This window comes from Numenius arquata, chromosome Z (genome assembly GCF_964106895.1).
Source record: "Numenius arquata chromosome Z, bNumArq3.hap1.1, whole genome shotgun sequence".
Lineage (NCBI taxonomy): Eukaryota > Metazoa > Chordata > Aves > Charadriiformes > Scolopacidae > Numenius > Numenius arquata.
The window spans coordinates 37299626-37321965 of record NC_133616.1 but is presented as its reverse complement, the minus strand read 5'-3'; the positions used below and the strand labels follow the sequence as shown (position 1 = coordinate 37321965).

General features: G+C 37.1%; 1 protein-coding gene across 1 annotated transcript in view; it reads right to left on the bottom strand.

Annotated features, from left to right (window-relative positions):
- DENND4C (DENN domain containing 4C) overlaps window positions 1-3352 on the bottom strand; it is a 47811-nt gene extending 44459 nt beyond the window's left edge. The window contains 1 exon segment of the mRNA XM_074166848.1: window positions 3042-3352. Within this exon segment, the coding sequence (XP_074022949.1) occupies window positions 3042-3352 (311 nt within the window).
- Between the last annotated feature and the right edge of the window lie 18988 nt (window positions 3353-22340).

Sequence of the window (22340 nt, the reverse complement as noted above, 5' to 3'; positions counted from 1 at the left end):
CTTTCCTTGCTCTTTTCTACAGTAAGTGTTACAAATCGCAAAACCACTTACACTTAAAAAGCATTTTTCTGTCAGATTTTCCTCCATTTAAGAAACAAGTGATGGAGCTCTCGCATATTCCTAACTCGAGCGCAACACAAAGCGAGGTGAGATCTTGTTTCAAAGTCTCATTGCACCTAAACCAAGACAAACCGCAAATCATAGCTCTTGTCTATTTCAGCAAAAATATTGGTTAGGAAAGCAACAGAATAAATAGTACCTGAATTATTTATACTTGTATAAGCTTAAAATACTGTATTTTAGAGCTATGTGTAGGAAAAGGACCTTAGAGATCTCTCATCCTCGGATCAAACTTTATTCTTCCAACTAAAAACAGCCACAGCAAATGCAACATCCAGAGGCACAGCAGACAGCCTAACTATATGCAAGTAAGCACCTGCAGCAGAAAGTCACTCTAGCAGCTTACAGGCAAAAGAAGGAAAGAGGATGGAGGGCACAGAAATGCAAAACACAAGAACAATGGCAGAGAATCACAGAATCAGAGAATGATATGGGGTTGGAAGGGACCTCTGGAGATCATCTAGTCCAACCCCCCTGCCAAAGCAGGTCCTCCTAGAGCAGGTTGCACAAGAACACGTCCAGGTGGGTTTTGAATGTCTCCAGAGACAGAGACTCCACCACCTCTACTATCTACCAATCAGTAGAGCATAGCCCCATCTCCCCCTTCCTCCAAACAGCATTTGTTTAATTAGTTTCCCTAAAAATAGCTCTGAAAGAAATAAACACACACACACAAAAAGTTATCGAGAATCATCTGAATGCTCGACTACAAGATAACTCAACTATATATATATATGTATATGAGTTAACAACCTTGACACAAGACTATAGATTTGACCTTTCAAGGGGTGCACTGTTCCTCTACCTACTAACTTTGATCAGCGTGTGGGCTGACAATGAATATTTATAGCTCAAAGATAAAATACTCTTTTGCACTTGGTTCTTTAATTAAAAGAGAACAGCATAAATCAGCCTTCATGTACATGTACATACGTCTCTTGTCCAAACTCCACTTTCATTTGAACCCACTGAAATTGAAAATAAAAAAAAAAAAAAAGCTTGTTCTAACCATCTCTTGCACGTACTTGCAAAACAGCAGGAGCAGCAGGGGGAAAACATTCATACACATCATTGCTCAGAAAGAAAAGCCTGCCATGATTTGTTAGTTGTGACAGACTAACTAGATCCATGTAAAACAAAATATAGAATCAATACTACTTGCCAAATACCACAGTTTTCCACCAATAGTTTTGAAAAGTATCTCTCTTAGGGAAGCTCTTAGCCAGCCAAATACTTCCCTATTTTTGCTTATCGCATATTCCCTAGGAAATCTACCCAAGCATTCAAGTTCCTAAAGTTGTGGGAAACATGAAAATAAACACGTGCTAGCAGAGTTGCTTCCATAAAGGCATATACTGAAGACTGATGGTCTAGGAACCCCTTTGAGGAATCACTGCATCTAAAAATTCTTCCTTCTGCTAAAACTTAACTGAAGTTTGACATATCATTCGAAGAATAACGTCATACTGCAATTCTACACAAACAAATCCCATTGTAACATTTATTTCATCTTGCAGCATCAGTCACGCATATGGGAAAAGCCTATTTTAAAAATCACAGTTTCACTGAGGATTATTTGAACATAGTTTAGATGATCGAGATGAACTGAAATTAGAATGTACCAGGTTAATTATACAACTGGAACTACGATCCTTAGAGTACAGACTTTGCCATGTAACTGATTTCATTACTAAGATTCTACTGTCAGTTTCTCCCTGACTACAGTCAGTTGGCACTCAAACTGTAGGTCAAAAGCATAGGCATTGTGCCTGATGTGCTTAAACTTATAAATGAAATTCTCTAAACTTATTACAGCTTACACATAGATGCATGTTTTTTACTTTACGTTTTACTATTTATTAAATAACTAAATAAGGAAACCCACACACATTCCTTATTTTGCCATCACTGTAACAGTTCCCCCCACCCATGCTCCACCTTCTCCTTCTCACTACAGCCTCAGTAATTCTACAATGTTCTTATCCAAACCAGAGAAGTGCTATATGGACCAATTTAGATAATACTGTAGCGCTGTATGAGTTATTACAGATTGAGCATTATCTTATCATGCTAGTAGCACAGACTGTATTATTCACTTCCTCAAGATCTGGGGGGATTTTGTGATCTTGGTCCTGAACACTTATATTAAACTCAGTATCCTACAACTAACAAAATTAGTTACTTCCTGCCAGGATGCCCCCTGCACTGAACTTAAAGCATGCACTGTATCTAAGGTTTTCGAACACAGTACTAGCAATTCTTCATGAACTTACCCCCTGACACCAAAAAGTGTGGTTTTTTAAATACAAGCCTGATTAGAGTTACCAAAAGACTATATAATTCAGTGTTTGCAGCCAATCATGTCAGAACTCATAAGCGACCCCACAAATACTCTGATCTGACAGTAAGGAAGGCTGCAAGATTTTAGGTACGTGGATAATTTTAACATCTTTGTTTCAGTGTCCTACCATTTTTAAGTGATATCTTTTACCTTAATCATTAAAGTGAATTCCACAAAGTGATAACTTTTGTCTTCTGAAGTCATCACTTTCAGATTAAGTATGTTATATTTTTGGATATGCACTATACCATTTCTATAAATTAATTTTGTACTATACTCTCACCTTTCATAAAACTGCAGCACAGAACTTAATTTCTCATATCTGATTTGCTCTCTATATTTATATATATCTTTTTAAAAACACTACCATTCATTTCAAAAAGACAAGTTCAGTTGAAGATTGACACTTTTTTCAAGTTATTTCACAAAGAAAATACCACACAGATACACACAATATGCAATATAAATTCAAAGACAATGTGTTTTTTAGAGTTTTCTCAACATCTGTTTTCATCATCATCATGAACAGTAATATTTGATTATTATTGAAGGAGGAACTGAATTGTTATAGAAATCTCACCCAATGTCAGTAAGAGGTGGCTTGTCCCGGCCTCTCTTGTAGCAAAGAAAAAGTTCAGGACTCTTTAGACTTCCATAGTTCAAGTTGGCTTGAAGGGCCGTAGGGGTGGCTTCAATACAGGTGTATCCCTCCGGGACAGTTTCACCAGCTGATTTAATTATCACAGCAATGTCAGTAATTGGAGCCTTTGGACCAGTTGACTTTGTTTCATGGCGACTTATTTCTTGGTCCAGGAGGGTTGCAGTATCTGTATCAGTGAGCCCTGCCACTACGAAATAGTCAGCCACTCGTGGACCTTTGTCTTCTATCATGGTTACGTCAGTACTTCCTAAGGAAAATAAAGAGAGAACTAATTATACACTCTGCTTTCAAGCTAACCCCCTTCCCTCCGCAACTATGAGGATTTAAAAGCTTCAAAGGAATTTTTGCAAATAAAAAAAATTCCTACACAGAAATTTCATTAAAATTCTAGGGAAATTCCAAAACAGGATGGAATTTGCTGGTCAAAAAGACAGTATTGTCAATAACTGAATTTCAGTTCTAGCACTGTCATAGTCATGTTTTAGCACAAGGAAATTTAAGTGAGATAAAGAAGAACTCAAAGCTCCTAACACAGCAGCTACACAGAAAATTGCTTAATGTTAGCTACTAGACTATTCAAGCTCTTCACGGGCTATAAATTAATGTAGGTACCCTTAACTAAAAGCCTCTATATTTTTCTGGAATTGCTTAGTGAGTAATTTGACTACAGAATCTGCTGCTTTTTTTATTTTTTGAGAGAACAATTCCAAGTATAGGCTCACTAGTTTATCTTCTGCACATTTCATCCATTTTGTTTCATAATCTAGACCTAACAGTGCAGTCTTGAGACATTCAGCCGGCAACGGTAACATCTGGAAGTCATTTACAAAAATCACACATCCAAACCCACATTTCATCAGCTGATCAGGCAGTACACATCACTGCTCAGCTGCATATTCCAGATCTGGAAAGAGTTGTTCTCCCAGTACCACCAGTATTTTCTAACTGTACGATTTTAAAGTGGTGAAACGCAAGTTTCTATTAAGAGCAAAACTAGCTGACAGACTGTGCTGAAATATCACAAGTACAATTTCAAGCACCCGATCTCATTAAATACCTATCTTTTTAAAAGTTGTGAGAAATATTTAACCAGTAGTTGCCAAGCAATAAACCTGAATACTGTTATGCCCCTTCAGGGAGCTAGGGACCACCTTCTTTTAGTTCCTCACGTTTCCATCACCAGATTTCTGGGGATCCCATCTAGAAAGCATACAAGAATAGAAGTCTGGTTCCCATCTTTGAAAGCAAGACTGCCAAGGTCCCACCTACCAAGGAGTGGTGGTCCATGGGTACTACCAATTAATAAGTGCACCAAAATTGAAAAATTTATTGTATTTAGAATGTCCTAGTCTGATAAATGCAGAAACACTGGCTTCCGCCAAGAGAAAGGTGCCTTGGCAGAGACAGTATAATTCTGTTCTTTGCAACCTGGTCCTTCTCCTCCTCTTATCCTGCTCTTTCTTACTGAAATTATACTGAAAAGGTATTTTCCATCTTCATCCTTTACAAGAGTTCTAAAACTTGTTATTAAAACTTGTTATCAAAACTATTCTGAGTACTCAGCTGAAGGAAAAATCTGTTATTCATCCTCATGCTTACTAAGAAATCTCAGCGTAAGTAAGATTATGCAATTTAGGCACCAACCACTAGATTGCAAGGTATGGTAGTCTGAAACCAAAGTAGGGAGAAGAAGGGAAATAACATCATCCAAATTTGAATACTCCGACTAACTCAATTTTTTTTGTTTTCTAACACTGAAATGACAACTTTTTAAATTCTTTCAAGCCTGAAAGACGAGTATCCATACCCTTTAAAAGACTCTTCTATTCTGCAATGTTTTTCCACAACGGTTTCCACAACATCATTTCAGTGTTCTCTGAACACTCCGGCTAACAGCTTTCATAGGGCAATCCATAAACAGAGATCCTGGGAAAAGACACAGTTGGCGTTTGGCTCCCCTGAAAAAGGGGAAAGCCATGGACAGCTACTGACATGACTGAGTTTTCAGGCCTAAAAACATGGATGCTGTATCAACAGGAGCAATAAAAGGTTTATTCAATTTGTCAGGTGTCAGTGCCTAGGTCTCCAAGAACAAGAAAATTACCCCAAAGCCATAGCTATTTGTGAAGCTTCTGAATCACTTTCGGCTACACAACTTGCAGCAGTTTAGTCTTTTTACTATAATAAACAACATGAAATTAGTGTTGAAGTCCTTTACAGATAAGCAAGCCAGTATGAAATGCAGGGGTAATGGCTTCAACTTAACCTCATCTAAGTCGGTGACTTTTCCTTCTCATACTGCCACTGCCCATTCCCACCTTCGCTTTTGTCCAGAACCATAGTTTGTGCAAACAGGTAATGAACTGGAACAAGGAATTGCTCTGACTGAACACTAACCTGGCAGAGACTGCTTAGTGTTCAACCAGAGCAGTTCTCCAACAATTCAGTGGGTCAGCACAAAAGCAGCAGCAGCAGCAGCACACCCCTCACAGCAACAGCATTGACTCGCACCAGATTAACCATAGAACTGTGAAGTCTAAGATGTTTCAGTTTGCCTCTTAGATGCTTGGACTTGTTCATAGAATTATAAAAATAAATAAAGAAATAAATAAAACAACCTCCTCCTGCTCCCCTTAAAAGAAAGTCAAGTCCTGAGCCAGAATATCTTGCAATCTGGAAAGTACTGTTTGCACTTGACATACGTGAAACCAAATTACCGGAAAAAGCTGCTAAAAATAGCAAAATAGTTGGCATCATATAAATGTGTGGGTTTTTTTAAAAAACAAAACCTTTGTTAAATGATCCAGCCTTTTATTACCTGCTACATGTTCATACAGCTCCGTATCATGTTCTGTCAATGCAATGTTAAAATCATTGCTCACCTTTACTTTTAGCACACAGAGCAGGAAATAAAACAGTAACAATGACAGCATACAACAACAAAAATCTCACAACGTTTTTAATCACAGCTGTAGTTCCTGGAATTGCGCTGTTATCCTCAAATGTTTTTTAAAGTGAAAATTTAGCTTTCCTGTGTAAATAGAGGGAGAAAAATTTAAAAGGACCTGAAAAATTAAATACTAAGATTTGGAAGGTTAGAATGCAAATGAGGAGAATTCATTCCCATACTTTTACCAGTGGAGATCAATAAAACTGTAGCAATTGGTTGCTAAGGAGCATATATATGATTTTATTATTTTTCTCTTAGCCATGGCTATGTTTTACTCCACAGAAACTCTGTGTAATATGTGGCAAGCAAAAGTCAGAGTCACCAGACAACTCAGCTGAGAAACTTGGCACACAAGGCTCATATGTCAGCACAACATTTAGTGAGTTTTTCAAAATGTCCCAAGTCTCTCAAAACAGTTCCCTTCCTTTTCCACATGGATAAGAAAAGTAAGGTTTCAAGTAAGCATTGCAACTCAGCTCTTCAAAAATTTATTCTCCAATTTCAGAAAGACTTAAAGCAACAGGATGTCTCAAAAGAGACCTTAAAGTAATAGCTCTTAATTAAGCCATGGCTATCTTCTTTAATGAAATAGCTTTATAAATACAGACAGACAATAAACTACAAATTAGCAGATAGCTATCAAAAAAAAAGGAAGAAGAAACAGCAGAATTCAGTTAGTCCAAGGATACTTTGCCTTCTGTATGGCAGGAAAAAAAAAATTAAAAAATCAACATATGATTTGTGGTAGAACAAGATGTGATACCTGACACAAGAATAAGTATGCATTATGCTCCTCTTAATAGGCAGGTGAACAAACATTCCTCTAAGAGACCTTCTACTTCAGTTTCAGTCAAATAAACTGAAAACAAAAATTGGGAATGCTGTTTTAAGAATACGAGCATTACTGTTTGAGGAATTACAAACCTCCAGGTCAGGTCAATATAGATCCATAAGGGCTATGAAGAAATTATTTAAGTGAAGTTAGTTTCCCAGTTCATTCATAGGCCACAATAGGAAAGTTTGCTATGAACAGTTTAGGACCAAAATTATTTAAAAAAAAAAAAAAAAAAAAAGAAAACAGGTCTCCAGAATAAAAGATGTACTTTTAAAATCCCCATGCTTTTCCAAAAGGAATTCCCACTGGAAGTAATTAGTTTTGTAGCTGAAAAACAAAACCAGCCTGTACCGACAACACTTAAAGGCACTTAGTATGACTAGCCTAAGTCAAGAGATCCATTTAGCAAAGGTATGCAGGAGAGAAAATAAATAAATTCTTTTCACCACAAAATGCTAAAAGTATGGCAAAATGCTTTCCTTTCCCACAGTCCACTTAAGGTTGACCTCTCCAAAAAGACAACAGCCTTTCTTACAACCGCAATGTAATTTTACAATTCTTCCATAATGTTTTATCAAAAAATACAGCAACTCAACTATTAGCTTCATATATAAGCCACGGCCCTTTCTTAAGGAGAGATTTCATAGTGAAGGTTTCCATTTTAAAGATCACCTTTAGGAATTTTGAAAAATTATGAAAAAAAATACTACATTTTCGAATTATTGATTGCTATCTAAAAGACCAGTTAGATTTTTCTTTCAATATAGCTAGACTGCAATTTCCTCTATTTACAGTTAGCAGAACCACAAAAAAGAGTTGTTCTTGCAAAGATATAAAAATTTTTGAGAGCAAGTTACAAGCAGCTACAATGAAGAAAAGACGACAATGTAAGTATTCTATTCATGTTTTTATTTCATAGCTATGTTGCTTTTATCACACAATTACAAGCTTTTCAATCCCCAAATGGGGATCACTAATTTAAAGTTCTCAGACTTCATTTACAGAGATTGCCACAGCTAAGGATACCTATTCTTAGATATAAAAAAAAAAGGGTTTTCTTCTGCATTATCTGCAAAACACAGAAACAGGACATTTCTCTAATGCATATTCATTTGTGGAAGTCTGCTTCAGCTTATTACTCTGAGTAATAGCAAATATTTATCTTAACATTGTTAGATCCATCACTATTTTCCCAAGACTCCTCCATTTGAACCCATTAATGACATCATTTGCTTTACCATTGCACCAGTTGTTTGTAGTCAAGTAACACCAGCTCCATAATGTAAGCATGGTGCGCAGTACTTCATTTCTCAAGTGTGGAATTACCAAAAAGTGCCTGTATGTTCATCTAAAGTAAAGACACAGATGCAGCAGAAAGGAAAACCAGCAAAATTAGCATGCTAAAACCGTAATATCCTAGAAATTGTCATTTATTTTCTAATACTATTAAATATTAGAAATTTGCAATGACAAAACACACGTGACGTGCAATTCCTTTTAATTTTTTTAGAAAGTCAGAGAGTAAAATTTCAGCCTTTCATTTCAGCATTTTATTTGAAGATATTATCAACTGAAAGAAAAATCTGTACTGAAAATAGTATCTGAGATGCACGAAGCATTAGCCTTGTCCAACGTTTAGGCCACTGCCTTCATTTTTGAAAAAGGCTTTTAGAAATCACACTAGGAGGGTGATCTGGCAGGCAGCATGTATAGTTTTAAAAGTTTTCAAGTATTTCAAGAAAGCATTTTAAATATACTTTGGACATCAGCCAAATAACGTTGTGCAGAGCAGATACAGCACTAACTCAGAAACCACAAGCAACACAGACCTCTAAGTCTAACACGCTTCTGCAACTACAGTCCCCTTTTTGGCCTATCAACAGAACTTTTGCAGCCATCTTGCCTTCAGGACCAAGCTTCTACCACTACACAACACTGTCCCAATACCACATTGGCCTATCATGTTGAATCAAAGAATCTTGGGCGCTTCTGAACCAACCACTAATGCACAGTTTAGACCTGCTCCAAAAAAAGTAGTGGAGAAAATAAAACATTGTCCTCCACATTCCTGGAAGTTTCATCCTAGTAGAGACAAGAGGCCATTTCTGCAGAAGAGCTTTTCATTAATTACAGTCTTTCATTCATAAAAAGTCATGGCATAATTTATGCTATCTCCCTTTGAACCTGTGATACAAAGAAGCCTAGAATTCTAAGTACAGGTCTGTCCTATTCCTAAAAATATGTTAAATATCAAATTATCCTCTAAAATTAGTCTGAAAAGCCAGCACAAGTCAAGAAACAAATGGTACAGGTAAATGCAGTTTTTGGCAGGTGGACTTAAAAGGAAATGTAAGCTTTATAAAACTGCATACAGCAGCAATCAAGGGAAAGGGTTTGTCACAATCACCAATCTGATAATTTACAGACAAATGCCATACTTAACACCTGACACTACTAAGGAGAAGGCACTCTTGGAAACCTGTGTTTATGCACTCACTCCAGAATAAGAATAACCACCCATAGCTGGGGTTCAGAGGAAGCTGTTTTTAGGGCTTATGTGCAGGAAAATCCTTGAGTAATTGCTTGTTCCTTTAAGCTTCTGGAAAGAAGTGGCACAAATGCTGGCATCTCAGTGCATACAAAGAATAAAATAAATTTATGTGAAGAGTATGCATAGATATAAAAAGTTTTTTCATTTCACTCCTAACTGGAATGCTGATCTTATATCTTCTCAAAAAAAATCAGCATAAGACTCAGGAGGCTAACTAGCATAACTTTATCCATAAAAAATCAAGTTGGTTTTAAAAGCCTTTTATTTCCTCATCTCTGAGGAAGAAAACTCACTACATACTACACACACAAATTGAATGTAAAAAGTTCTTCCCAATTTTATTTTTCACATAGCAAAAGTCTATGAAATAATTGACCTTTGTGTTTAAAAATCTCTCTAATTTCAAAATTCTGCTCTAAGCAAATGTCCACTAGGAAAAAATTAAATCAGATCAGTAAAAGCCTGTTTATAGACAAAACACAACCTTCCTCCAACTGAAGAGATATACACTGCAGTAAGAAGGAGTGAAGTAACTGCATTATCTTATAGAATGCTTCCTCGAAAAAGTAGATGGCTTTTTAATGACACTTTACAAGAAAGACCAACTCTTTCATATAATCAGTGACCTTTTCCTTCACTACCCACATGAAGACTCAGAACTGAGATACTCCTGACTTTAAATCACAAATAAAATTAAAGCTACAAAGAGCTTTTTCAGCCTATCTTCAACATAATCAAAGTCCAGAAATCTATTTAACTGAAAATACTAGTGAACTGATAGTCAAAGAAATTAAATTATTAAGGTATTTTGGAAGTGATTAATGGCTAACACATGACTTTGCAATTTATTAAACTCACTTGCACCTTCTTTCAGATACTGACAGTGCCCAAAACCTACAATATGTGGAAACTACAACTTTAAAAGTACTTGCTGTGTGGAAGCCTACAGCATGCATAAATAGATGACTGAAGAACTTAGAGAAGATGGGACACTTTCCTCATAACTGAAATTATTTTTGTAACCAGACTGCATAGGAGATAAGTTTTATTCCAGACTGAAGAATAACTTCAGCACTTTTTGCACACTGTGGCTGAAACATTTTGTAAACAGCCTGCACAGTTCAGATTCTTAAGCAAGGCAGATGTCAAACGCAACTCGGGACTTCTACAAAAATGCTTGGCTTTTGCAAATGAATTATACTTGGCTATTGGCAGTAAAGAAGTTAAAAGAAAAATACATATGCATTCTGCTCTGAGATTTATTCCTAAAATAAACTGGCCTAAAGATCGGGTAAGACACTGGATTTGCTAAGCTAATTTAAAAGAAGAAGACCTTACTGGATGGATACAAGCCAGTGTCAGGAGGTCATGTGCAACACTTGGAAAATTTACTGGCTACAATCTGAGTAAGAGAAAAGCTTTACTATGTTTTTCAACAACTGCGCCAGGCAAAACTTCATAGACACCACAAAGACTGCTACAGGCATCTCAATCCCCAATACAGAACTTAATAGGCTATGTGATCAAGTCTTTATCCGTGCAACTTCTCTGTTATTTTCAATTAACTAATCTGAAGAGAGAAAGGCTAGGCAAAGCTTTTTACCTTTCTGAAAATTCATAAATTTTCTTTTCTGTGGTAAAGAAGGGAGAAATATGATTCTTTATTCACACAGACTACTTTTTTATCTCGTGCTGAGATTAAATAACATTACTGATGAAGGGATGGGAAGAACAATTTGCTTCCCCTTTGTATAAAGAATCTACATTGATGCTTGCTGAAGCTTAATTTTATACCACAGCAAACAGTGCAGAATTTCTTTTAATGAGCGACTTTGGAAATGTCCCTGATTCACATTAAAAGCATTACATAACATGCATACACATGTTACAGTTAAAATAAGTAACCAGCAAGACAGCATACTTCTTGAGATAAAGCAGCATCAGCTATTCATTAAAACCAAAAATGGAAAGAAATTAAAACAAGATTTGTAAATGCCTAGTTTCAAACTAGGCTTCTTTAAACATGCGAAAGACATGTTTGAAGAAGCTAAATCACTTGTCATGCATAGCAAAGAGATACAGCCAGGCTGCATTAAGCCTTCAGCTTGCCCCCCTTCTTTCTCCACACATTTCAAGTACCAGAACCACGGAAGAGTTTGTGTTGGAAGGGACCTTTAAAGATCATCTAGTCCAACCCCCCTTGCCATGGGCCAGGACATCTTCCACTAAATCAGACTGCTCAAAGCCTCATCTAACCTGACCTTGAACACTTCCAGGGATGGGGCATCCACAACTTCTCTGGGTAACCTGTTCCAGTGCCTCACCACCCTCATCATGATAAAGGTCTTCCTTATGTCCAATCTAAACCTACCATCTTTCCGTTTAGAACTGTTGCCCCTTATCCTGTCACTACAGGCTTTGGTAAAAAAATCTTTATGTAGTATTTTGCAACAGTGGTAAGATAAAGGCACAACAAAGTTGGTGTGAAGCAATTTATGACACCAATTAAAAAAAGACCTTTTTTTGCAGAAATGGGTGTCCTTAAATCAGAACAATAAAATTTAGTCCCTTGGGACAGGAGAAGGTAGAACCTGAAGGCCTGAACTTAACAAGTTTGACCAGCAGTGACATCTCGATACGTAAAGAATGTTGTCTATAGGACTGTTTATGAAAATCAAATCTAAATCCAAGTGCTAAAGCACTGAAACGACTATTGGATATAATGGTTAGGACTAATACTATGGATACTATTTTTTAGAACTTCACATTAGTGGAAATGCATCAATAATAGTGCTTTCTTTGGGTCTCTTTGGTTTTGCTTTTTTGGGACTTTTCGGGTTTTTGTTGGTTTTGCCTTTTTTATAAACTGTTTTCTAGTTGTATTCCATAGCAACAGAAAGAACGCACAGAGGGTGGTTCTCAGTGTTAACTGTATTCAATAAATCAGAATGACTGCTTTTGTTCTAATTGCCTCAAATTTTGTCTTTGTTTAACTGGATTTTGAGACATGGAAGCTAATACTTGGAATTCACTTCGAAGAGCAAGAAGTAATGCAGTCATGGACTTGGCAACCATACTTGGCAACCAGAACTTTAGATCAGCCTTTTTAAACACAAAATACAGGTATGATTCTAGCCCATATATATAGCCATATATGCTTAAATGCAAGCAGCATATGCAAAGACAGTCACCGGTATTACCATTTAACAACCAGAAACATATTGGAGGATGCACACAGGGTTCCGAAAGAGCTTGCACTCCAGTTGCTTCTCCATTCCAGCATATCTTTCACTATTATTACTCACATCAGTATGTTTGTCCATACCATAGCCACTTTTAAACAAGCACACTTATACTCAGATAAGCGTGTAGCTCCAGTTTATGCATTTCAGTGTGGCGCATGTAGGACAGCAGAAATGAGACTCTGTGTATGTATCACAGATCATTTAAAATTACTACAGAATGGAACATTATGAACGAGACTATTCAATAATGTTAAATGAGTTCAGATGAAGTAAGGATGCTATCAAACACTTAAGATGCCATTAGCAACCCATAGGGAAGTTACATGGGCATGTCTACATAGGAGTTCTAAGAAGTAGATTTTACTATGTGTAAGAAAATACCACAAATATATATATACACACATATATATGACACCAAAACAAAAGACAAGTTAAGGCAATGTAACCTCAAGGATACTATTAGCACCGAACAGGATAAAAACAGTAAAAAAAAGCACTCCACAGATTACTAGCCACAGTCAGTCAGTAATAAGAGAGAAGGAATTCCTAGACATGCATTTAAAGACTTTCTTTTTTGGAATGCATATCACATTGTCATAAATTATTAAATGAAATAACAGTTACAGTCACTTGACTAAATCACAGAGGTATTAGAAAAACTAGAGTTGCAAAAATAGCTTCAGACATGCAATGCCCACCTTCTACCTGCCTTAACACAACCAGCTGTGGAACAAGAATGGCTGGATATCACCCATGACTGAGTCTGAACATGCACATATGCAAATACAAGACTATTCTTTCATAGCAGTTTTCAAGTAAACATTTGAGAATGCAATGGTTGCACAACTGAAATAGGTTACAAGCTTCAAGCTGATTATCTTATGGAGGTCTATAATATTGTGAAAAATAAACTGAAGAACAAGGTGAAAGATAAAAGGCTTGCCAATTACATTTAATGAGTATTCCTATAGCATGATTTATCAGTGAACTGAATTTAATCCAGAAAAATTGTATCCAGGTCTGGTAACGCAAATAATCTAAACTGGCTTTTTGCATCATACAGCTAAAGTGTTGCAAATTTGCACATATTCAAAGACAAAATGTTAACTCTATATGAGCTATTGTGTACCAGACTGTTTTCCAACAGCATCCGAACACAAAAATCAGGCATAAATTGAATGCAATCAGCTTGGTAGGAAGGTTTTCTAAAGCCTTCCAAATAGACCAGGACACTACAGTAGGAAAGGAGCAGAAGTACCACATCAAATCACCTCAGGTGAGAAATCCTATGGAAGCAACGGCACCAAGCCTAGAAACAATTTGATAAAACAGTTGCTGGATTTTTTTCCCCACCAGTTGTACAAAAAACAGTTCTCAGAACACCAGAGTTCTGCAATACTGTGAATATTTGAGAACAAATAATTTTTTGCTTTAAGCTCCTGAAATGTCAAACACAGCTCTACAGTTAATGCTGAAAAACAGACTGTATTTTATAAATTGATTAAATAAAAAAAGATCTTAACATCAAATTGGCAGACATACTTAAAACCCAAAGACCAAAGACTAGAACACCACAGGTGGGAAATGAAAAGATATCTTTCACACTTTTAACTCTAACTTCCACGATGGCTAAAGACAAGAGTATTTCTTTGAAACTTGACTAAGACAGATATTGGTATCTCTCTTTGGGAATCTGTTACTGACATTTTCACAAGAGCCACTAACAAATACACTACTCATATAATGGGAAACAGGTGTCTGTATTCTTCCAACGTAGTTTTTCAAACAGTGGGCTTTGAAATGATGCAATAGTGTGCTTCATATGAAGGGACAGTGAGGAAATGAACTGACTTTTGCAAACTAGTATTGTAGTAAGTGATAATTACATAGCAATAATTCTCTAGTTTTTTAAGGCATACACCATTTGCCACTTAAGCATCCATTTTGTTACTGAGAATTCTTACAGCTTTTCAGACTTGCCTATTTTAGAAACAAATTAATAACATTTTAAACTTGTCCTTAAACAAAAGGCATTATTGTTCTCCATTACCCTGAATTTTCTTTGCATTTTCTATGTTTTCCTGTCCTGCATGCAATTCCTTGGATTGCTGGAGCAAAAATTATAACGGGAGGAAACTAGTAGCAATTTTTTAACTTTATATTTGATTAATTCGAATTATTCAGAAAAGACACAAAAGCAAACTATGAACAATTTAAGATTCTGTTTCAGGAAGCAGAACTGTGCTTTTAGTCAGATTTTTTTCTGGTTGTCAGCAAAACCAGTTACTATTACTATAAAAGAGTGGGGTAATGATGTTATGATATAAATGCTTGTATCAAACATACCAAAGCTTACAGAAGCAAAGTTTTATGATAGCAATTTGAACAGCTACTTATGAATTATAAATGACTGAAAATATCACCAGGTTAATGCACTCTGTGATCCAGGATGGTCAGGAGTATGAAAATGCCCCTCAGAAGAAAGTGGAAAAAAAAACAAAAAGGGGGGGAGAGAAGAAAAACCACGACTCCAGACTATTCAGACTATCTCTACCATATTAAACAGTTAAAGTCTTCCTATTGTACAGTAATTTAAAGCTGTCCAATGGAATAAATATTGGATCAGTTACAGACATTTGAGGCCAAAAAATAAATTCTGAAGTGACCTACAGAGTCTAGAGCAGAAGCAGCTGGAATCAATGAAGGCAAGTTTGGTACCAGTAAATTACATTCTATTGCCAAGGACAGAAAACAGAAATGGAAAAGATGTGAGAAGCAAAGAAGGATAATCAGCAAGCAGTCCAGCTACACTCATTTAATAAACCAGTTTAATCTTGTTTCATCAGTGTTGTACCCAAACTTCTTTCACATAACAGATGATGGCAACTACTCCAGAGGCTGCAAAGAAAACAGTCCAAGAGAGAAAATTTAATAATAATAATAGTTCTCAGAGCAAGGGAAGTACTTTATAAAATGCACTTACTGCCCCAGTTGCAAGCTTTAAAGGTTAGCCATGCTCAGTATTATGTAATGAGTGAAACATCTGCAGCCCTGGAAACATTCTTTGTTAGAGAACTCTTTCTGTAATTGGAACAAAGCCAAATATAGTAGCCTGAAACAAAAATAAAACAGTAAAGAAAAAGTCAAGAGACAATAGTCCAGTGGTTAACTGCCTTCTGGGAGCCCAAATCTCCTAGATTGCTTTTCATAGGTTTTTTTGATGTCCTTTTTTGCTCGGGATGAGGACAGACTATGTTTCGGATTTGAGAGGTCAAAGGAGAGAAGAAAAGATGTTCTGTTTCAAATCCACCTGAGAGGTTACTCGAAGTAAGCTGTAAGAGTTTGAGATACTCTCTTTCGTGTTGATGTCTCTACTGACGATTCAAATAGTTAAGTATTAGCATTGAAATTATTTTGTCAGAGTCTCCAGTGACAGAGATTTACCAGATCACAGAATCAAGCTTTGATTTCATTTTTGTTAGCTGCCTACATTACCAGCTGCCTACATTATCAGCCATATACCACTTGAAATCCTCTCCTAAGGGCTCCATAAATCCAGAGTGGAAAACTCATTCACTGGTTTTGAGAAACATTATTTTCCTCGCTTTTATTTTTTTGGGGGCAAAAAAAAACCCCACAACAAAAAAACGCTGCAGGAACAAGTAATTCTTCTCTGTAGGTCTCCCCATTAACAGCTTTATCACATCAAATATGAGCTGCTTCATCCACAATTTCAGAACCTATCCTCACCCCTTGGAAAACCTTTACTGGCTATTAAGAAGATGACTCCCATTTCTGGTTGGCCTATGACACCAGCCTCAAATCACTTGGTTTCATGTCAGCATTTTCATTCTTTGTCGGCTGCTTTTTAAGCTTGGCAGGAGCTTATTAACACTTCAGAAGTCTGTCTTTTAATCTTCTTGCCAACTCCTCATTAAGAAACTCTCTTTGGCCAAGATGGCTTTAAAAAGTCCAAACCACACGCTTGACAGTGGTTAGAATATTCACGCTTTTTGTCTTAATGCTGCAGCAGAAAAGACTCTTACAGGAGGAACTGTCTTTTTGCTGTTTATGCTGCACCAGGCATAGCACGATCTTGATCTGCAGCACGCTTTTGCAGTGGGGGTTTGCATTACCACAACTGCAGCAAATGCGGGGAAAGCGTAGGCTGGGTGTCCCAGTAGAGCAACCCCTCTGCATCACTCGCTTCACAGGTCACCTTGCAATGAGGTTACTACAAACAATAAATGACGCACAGAAAGCCCAAGCAGGAGTATGGTTCCTGAAAACTTAGGCCCTCAACTTTCCAAAGTGTTTTCTGTATTGTGAAATGTTTCAGCAAAACTTTCTGAAGACAAGCTCTTTGCTTAGTACCTAAGCAACTCTTCCCATTCCTAGACAAAGACTAACAGAGCAATGAATCACTGCAATGTAAGGAAATGCAGTAACTGTCAATGATTGCCTCCCATGACTCTTCTAATTTATTTTAGAGAATATTCACAAGAGGACCCATGCAACCACACCACAGTCCATTCAAAACTCTAAAAGCCAGACCAAAATGGACCAAAGCCACCTAAAAGATAGTAACGCTATCTTAAGATTCAAAGTATGGAAGTGGAAAAAGTATTCACAAATAAAAGTCATCAAATGGGCTGTGTATCTGCAAAAGCATAGGTGTAGAGTGATTCAAACTCTTCATTATGACTACAAGTCTTGCTCCAGAATAAACATAAAAATATTGCTTAAGTTTGTACTGACAAAGTTAGTTTTCATCCACAGACAAGAAATTTTTGTCATTATGTGGAAAATCTGACTTGCATTTTTCCTGTTTCTTTTCCAATAAAATGGTTGTCTCACTTCTGAGACAACCAGAACATCTGATTTTTACAGAGAAACTCACCACAAAAAACAAGAAATCTTTTTTCCCTCTGTGTTCTGCAATAAACATAGTTTCCACCCCTTATAAGCCCCTGGTTATCAACCCTTGCTTCTTGCTGTGATCAATTATATTCCTGGATACATATATATATTCAAGAGAACTGAGTATCTGAATCCATTAAAACTCATATTTCAGTCTTCTTGATGTATTTCAAATGTGGAATTACTAGAATATTAAAATGATGTTGTGTATTATGTGAACTTCTGAATAATCACAAAAGATACCATATTAGAAAGGTATTACCTACCACAGACAAACGTATCAAAAAGTATTTTCCTCGAACAAAAAAAAAAAGCTATCAAAGGATAGCAAGCCTGATGTTCTATGTCATGAAGCCTTATCACTCATCAGATGGCAAGTAAACGTGAAGTTTGACATTACACATATTTTGATCTTTCTCATAATATTATCTAATATTATGTTATTCATATAATATTATGTTATTCATATTATTATGTTACTCAAAATATCTACACCAGTGTTGAGTAATATGATAGAGTTCTCAGACAAAACGCTTAGAGGAAATTTGATTTTCTGGGATCAACTATACAGATTTTAAACAGTAAAAGAAGTGCTTAAGTCAGATCCTTGCTAAAAGCACACCTGGTTAATTACAATACAAACAGAGAGAAGGGGGGAAAAAAAGTTATCTTTTTTAAAAATTTCAGCCAACGTTACTAGCCACCTCCAACATACTTGGCTAAAAATCTGGAGAAATATCCTTTCAGAGAGCCTACAACTTACCTATAGTAGTATTCTGAAAGCACATTTAACTATTGAGTCATATTCTTTCTTGTGCAAGGAGAACGCAATGCAAAAAGCAATGACAACATACTATTTTATATTGTTGTGACCCTCATGTTGCTGTTATTATGCTTTATTGTTTGCAACATCCATTTCTGTCATAATTTAATACATGCACTTGTCTATTTAAAATACTTTTCGTGCATGTTTTTATGTATTTTTAATACATAATGTTTTGATACATAATATTTTTATTGATAGTGATATATTAGAAATGAAAAATCTGGTTTCCTAAAGCAGACTATTGTGTACATAATTCACAACTGTTAGCATTTCTATTTCCAATTTAACCATCTAGGAATAGATTTATTCAATTTACTTAGAGGACTGATCTCAGCTTTTTCCAAATTACTTGGAAATTCAAGCAGACATCCTTTTCCAAGATTTCCTCATTTCCCTCCTACGACTTACACAACAGCACAGTCCTGGCACTCTACCCAATACTCAGTTGCTGTGGCATGCATAAAACATTTGAGACCCCTACGTTCATTTCTCTGCAAAGGGTAGAGTGCAATTCACAATTCCTCCCTTAGCAAAAAAAAAAAAAGTATGCCAGTCCTCACAATCTGCTCCCAAGTACACAGTAGTGAAACATCTTCATTCTCCTCCACTGATACGTTTTTAGTGTACAGTGGAACAGTATTACTGGCTCTAGGAAGAGGCAAGAGGGATGATACTTACATATTGGAGGATTTACCTGAGAGGTGGGCTACTAGCATTTCTGTCCCTGCTCAAAAGAAAGGGCATCACACAGAGTCCTCTGTAAGACAGTTTTAATGCTTTACACTCTTTTTTTCCTTCTTCTTATTACTCTGCCATTTTTAACAGGTCTACGGCAACTTCAATACTACATACAGACAAAAATAGTCAGTATACAAATGAAGCGATGTAAGATAATGTTGCACTTACCAACCTGAACAACTCAAATGCAAAGTATTTCAACTCAGACGTTCAATCCAGCAAGCATATCAGTTAAGGATGAGACAATTAGGCACTTGAAGCTCAAAACAACTTCCCTTCTCAGATTTGTGTATCATCTGGCTATTAATACAGCTAGGAAAACAGTTTAAAATTAGAGGACTGACTTAATAATAAGATTTTTTTCCCCTAACAGAATCAGTTAGATCAAAGACACTAAGAAGGAGACGTTTTGAGATTAACAGTGCATATGCTGTACATCTGAATCTAGCAGAAGAAAGAAGAAAAGCTATGAAAGTCTTTGTGCAGGATTTGTTCTGTTTTCTTTAAAATAAACTGAAATGTCACATTAGTCATTACATTCACAGTGAATGAGTCATCATAACCCAAAGGAGCTTAAGGCTTTCACATGTAATTATCCTACAAGAAGATGCCTACAAAAAAAAAGTTCAAAGTAGAAAAGCCACAAAGTATATACATCAGAGTTTGAAATGACACTGCCTTTTTGAGAAAGCATGGGTTACATACTGTGCTTTTTTTCAAAGGTAAACTTTCTACTTGATCTACCAATCCTGAACTACATACTTTTTCTTTTATTACACATAATGTAGATTTGGTTTATTCCTAGAACAACTGTACCACCATAACCAGGACTGCACAAAAGAATTCTGCTCTTGAGAGACATACAGGTATTCTGGTATATGCCCCTGTGTAAGCACACCACCAGCAGCAAAATCAACTTTTTGGTTTCCAAAGTCTGTTCTGTTTGACTTGTGATTTTCTCATACCAGTACAACTTCCAAGTTTGCCTACATAGTTTATTAGTATTGGAAAACTTTAGTAATAAGCATATACTTTATCCATGTAACAAAACATAAACAGTCCTATACAGGGAGAATTATACAAAGCCTAAGGCATAACTAAAAGAAAAAAAGCTAAGTAAGGGTGCACCCCCAAGGTTTGCAAGAATTGAAGGTCAGTAGAAATTAAAGTCTTTTCACTGATGATTCTGACTGCAAGAATTCACTTCGAGTCAAGTAAACATTGTACAGAAGTCATGTAGTCTTGCTTTTTCTTGTTTCATCACAACTTTGAGAAAACAGTAATGTGTTTATGCATTTAGGAAGTTTTGCCTTTTATATCCTGCTTATTCTTTAATATTCCAAACTGAAAACAAACCTGGATGTGACCAATAAGAGGCATGCTGCTCACATTCATTAACAAACCACACCTATACAACACAGTGGTTCATGACTGAGAAAGCTTACAAGAAAATGACTTGTACTCTTCTTCCTCCTGCCAAATCCAAATTTTATTAGTAGATGTCTGTGGGACCTATTCAGAAAACTAAACTTAATTTCATGTGGTTAGCTTTCCTAGGTTTCTTCTACAGCAAGTGGAAGAGGAGCTTAAAATGATAATTGAGGGCACCTAAAGTCAGGCTTACATTGGGAATTACCCCCTAAAAAGTAAGTGCTGGATAACAGGGGAAGAAGGTTGCCAAGAAAGATGGGTATCCCTAAACTAAAATTTACTTCTGTCAATATTCCTTTTCAGTCACATCTTCGGTGGTTTCAGAAGCTTAAGAGGTGCAAGACACGTGTTTTAAATACATTAAATATTTCTCAGGCTATCCACATCCTTGAAAGTACTTCCTCTGGCAAACACACAGCTTATTTTTTATGATTTGTTTTAAGGAAACCTGCAAAAGATATTGTCTACACCTTCAAAAAAACTAAACCTCAGTGTACTTAAATTCATATTACTTTTAAACACACAATTTTCTGCCACTTACACCTAGATATCCAGCAGTTTATATTCTTATTAGGGTCACCCGTGACTTAAAATGTTACTGGGAGAACTCAAGCTCGAGAAAACAATGAAGACACAGGTACAAAAGACTCTCTAGTCTAGGCAAGCTGCTGCTGTTACTTCCAAGGACGGCTGGCTGATCTACTGTTCAGAACTGGCCACACCGGTTTTCGTATTTTGCAATAGTCCCATTCAATGATTACAGTAACCAACTGAATAACCTGTTGCTGTGATTCAGCAGTTTTTCCTTTCTATAACTTTCTCTTAGACCGAGATGGATATCCTCTAGAAGTTTCAGGGCTTAACTCTATAGCTATACATGGCTTGATTTCTTGCTTTCCCTGAAACATTAAAGTGCCTGAACTTCTTTTTCTTCATACGCTGCTCCTAGGTAGCTGCTCTCTAGTAGTAGTTCTCTTTTTCCCCAACTTCAACTATGCTTTCATTCCTTCTTAAAGCAGAAAGATATAGTTTACCCATTATATAGATACGGTTGGAGGATATCTTACTTGCAAGACTTCTATCTATGTCAGGTTTCTTATCTGGGGGAGAGTATAGTTTCTTCCCCAAGGAATAACGAAGAAGGCTGGAGCCATGTTATGTGACACCAGAAACAGCAGCACTGGGTTGCCCAACTGGTGAAGGGAAGGAAAAGGGGGGGGAAGGAAAAGGGGGAGGAAGGAAAAGGGGGGGGAAGGAAAAGGGGGGGGAAGGAAAAGGGGGGGGAAGGAAAAGGGGGGGGAAGGAAAAGGGGAAAAGAGGGGGAAAGGAAAAGGGGGGGGAAGGAAAAGGGGGGGGAAGGAAAAGGGGGGGGAAGGAAAAGGGGGGGGAAGGAAAAGGGGGGGGAAGGAAAAGGGGGGGGAAGGAAAAGGGGGGGGAAGGAAAAGGGGGGGGAAGGAAAAGGGGGGGGAAGGAAAAGGGGGGGGAAGGAAAAGGGGGGGGGAAGGAAAAGGGGAAAAGAGGGGGAAAAGGGGGGGGAAAGGGGGGGGGAAAGGGGGGGGGAAAGGGGGGGGGAAAGGGGGGGGGAAAGGGGGGGGGAAAGGGGGGGGGAAAGGGGGGGGGAAAGGGGGGGGAAAGGGGGGGGGAAAGGGGGGGGGGAAAGGGGGGGGGGAAGGGGGGGGGGAAGGGGGGGGGAAGGGGGGGGGAAAGGGGGGGGGGGAAAGG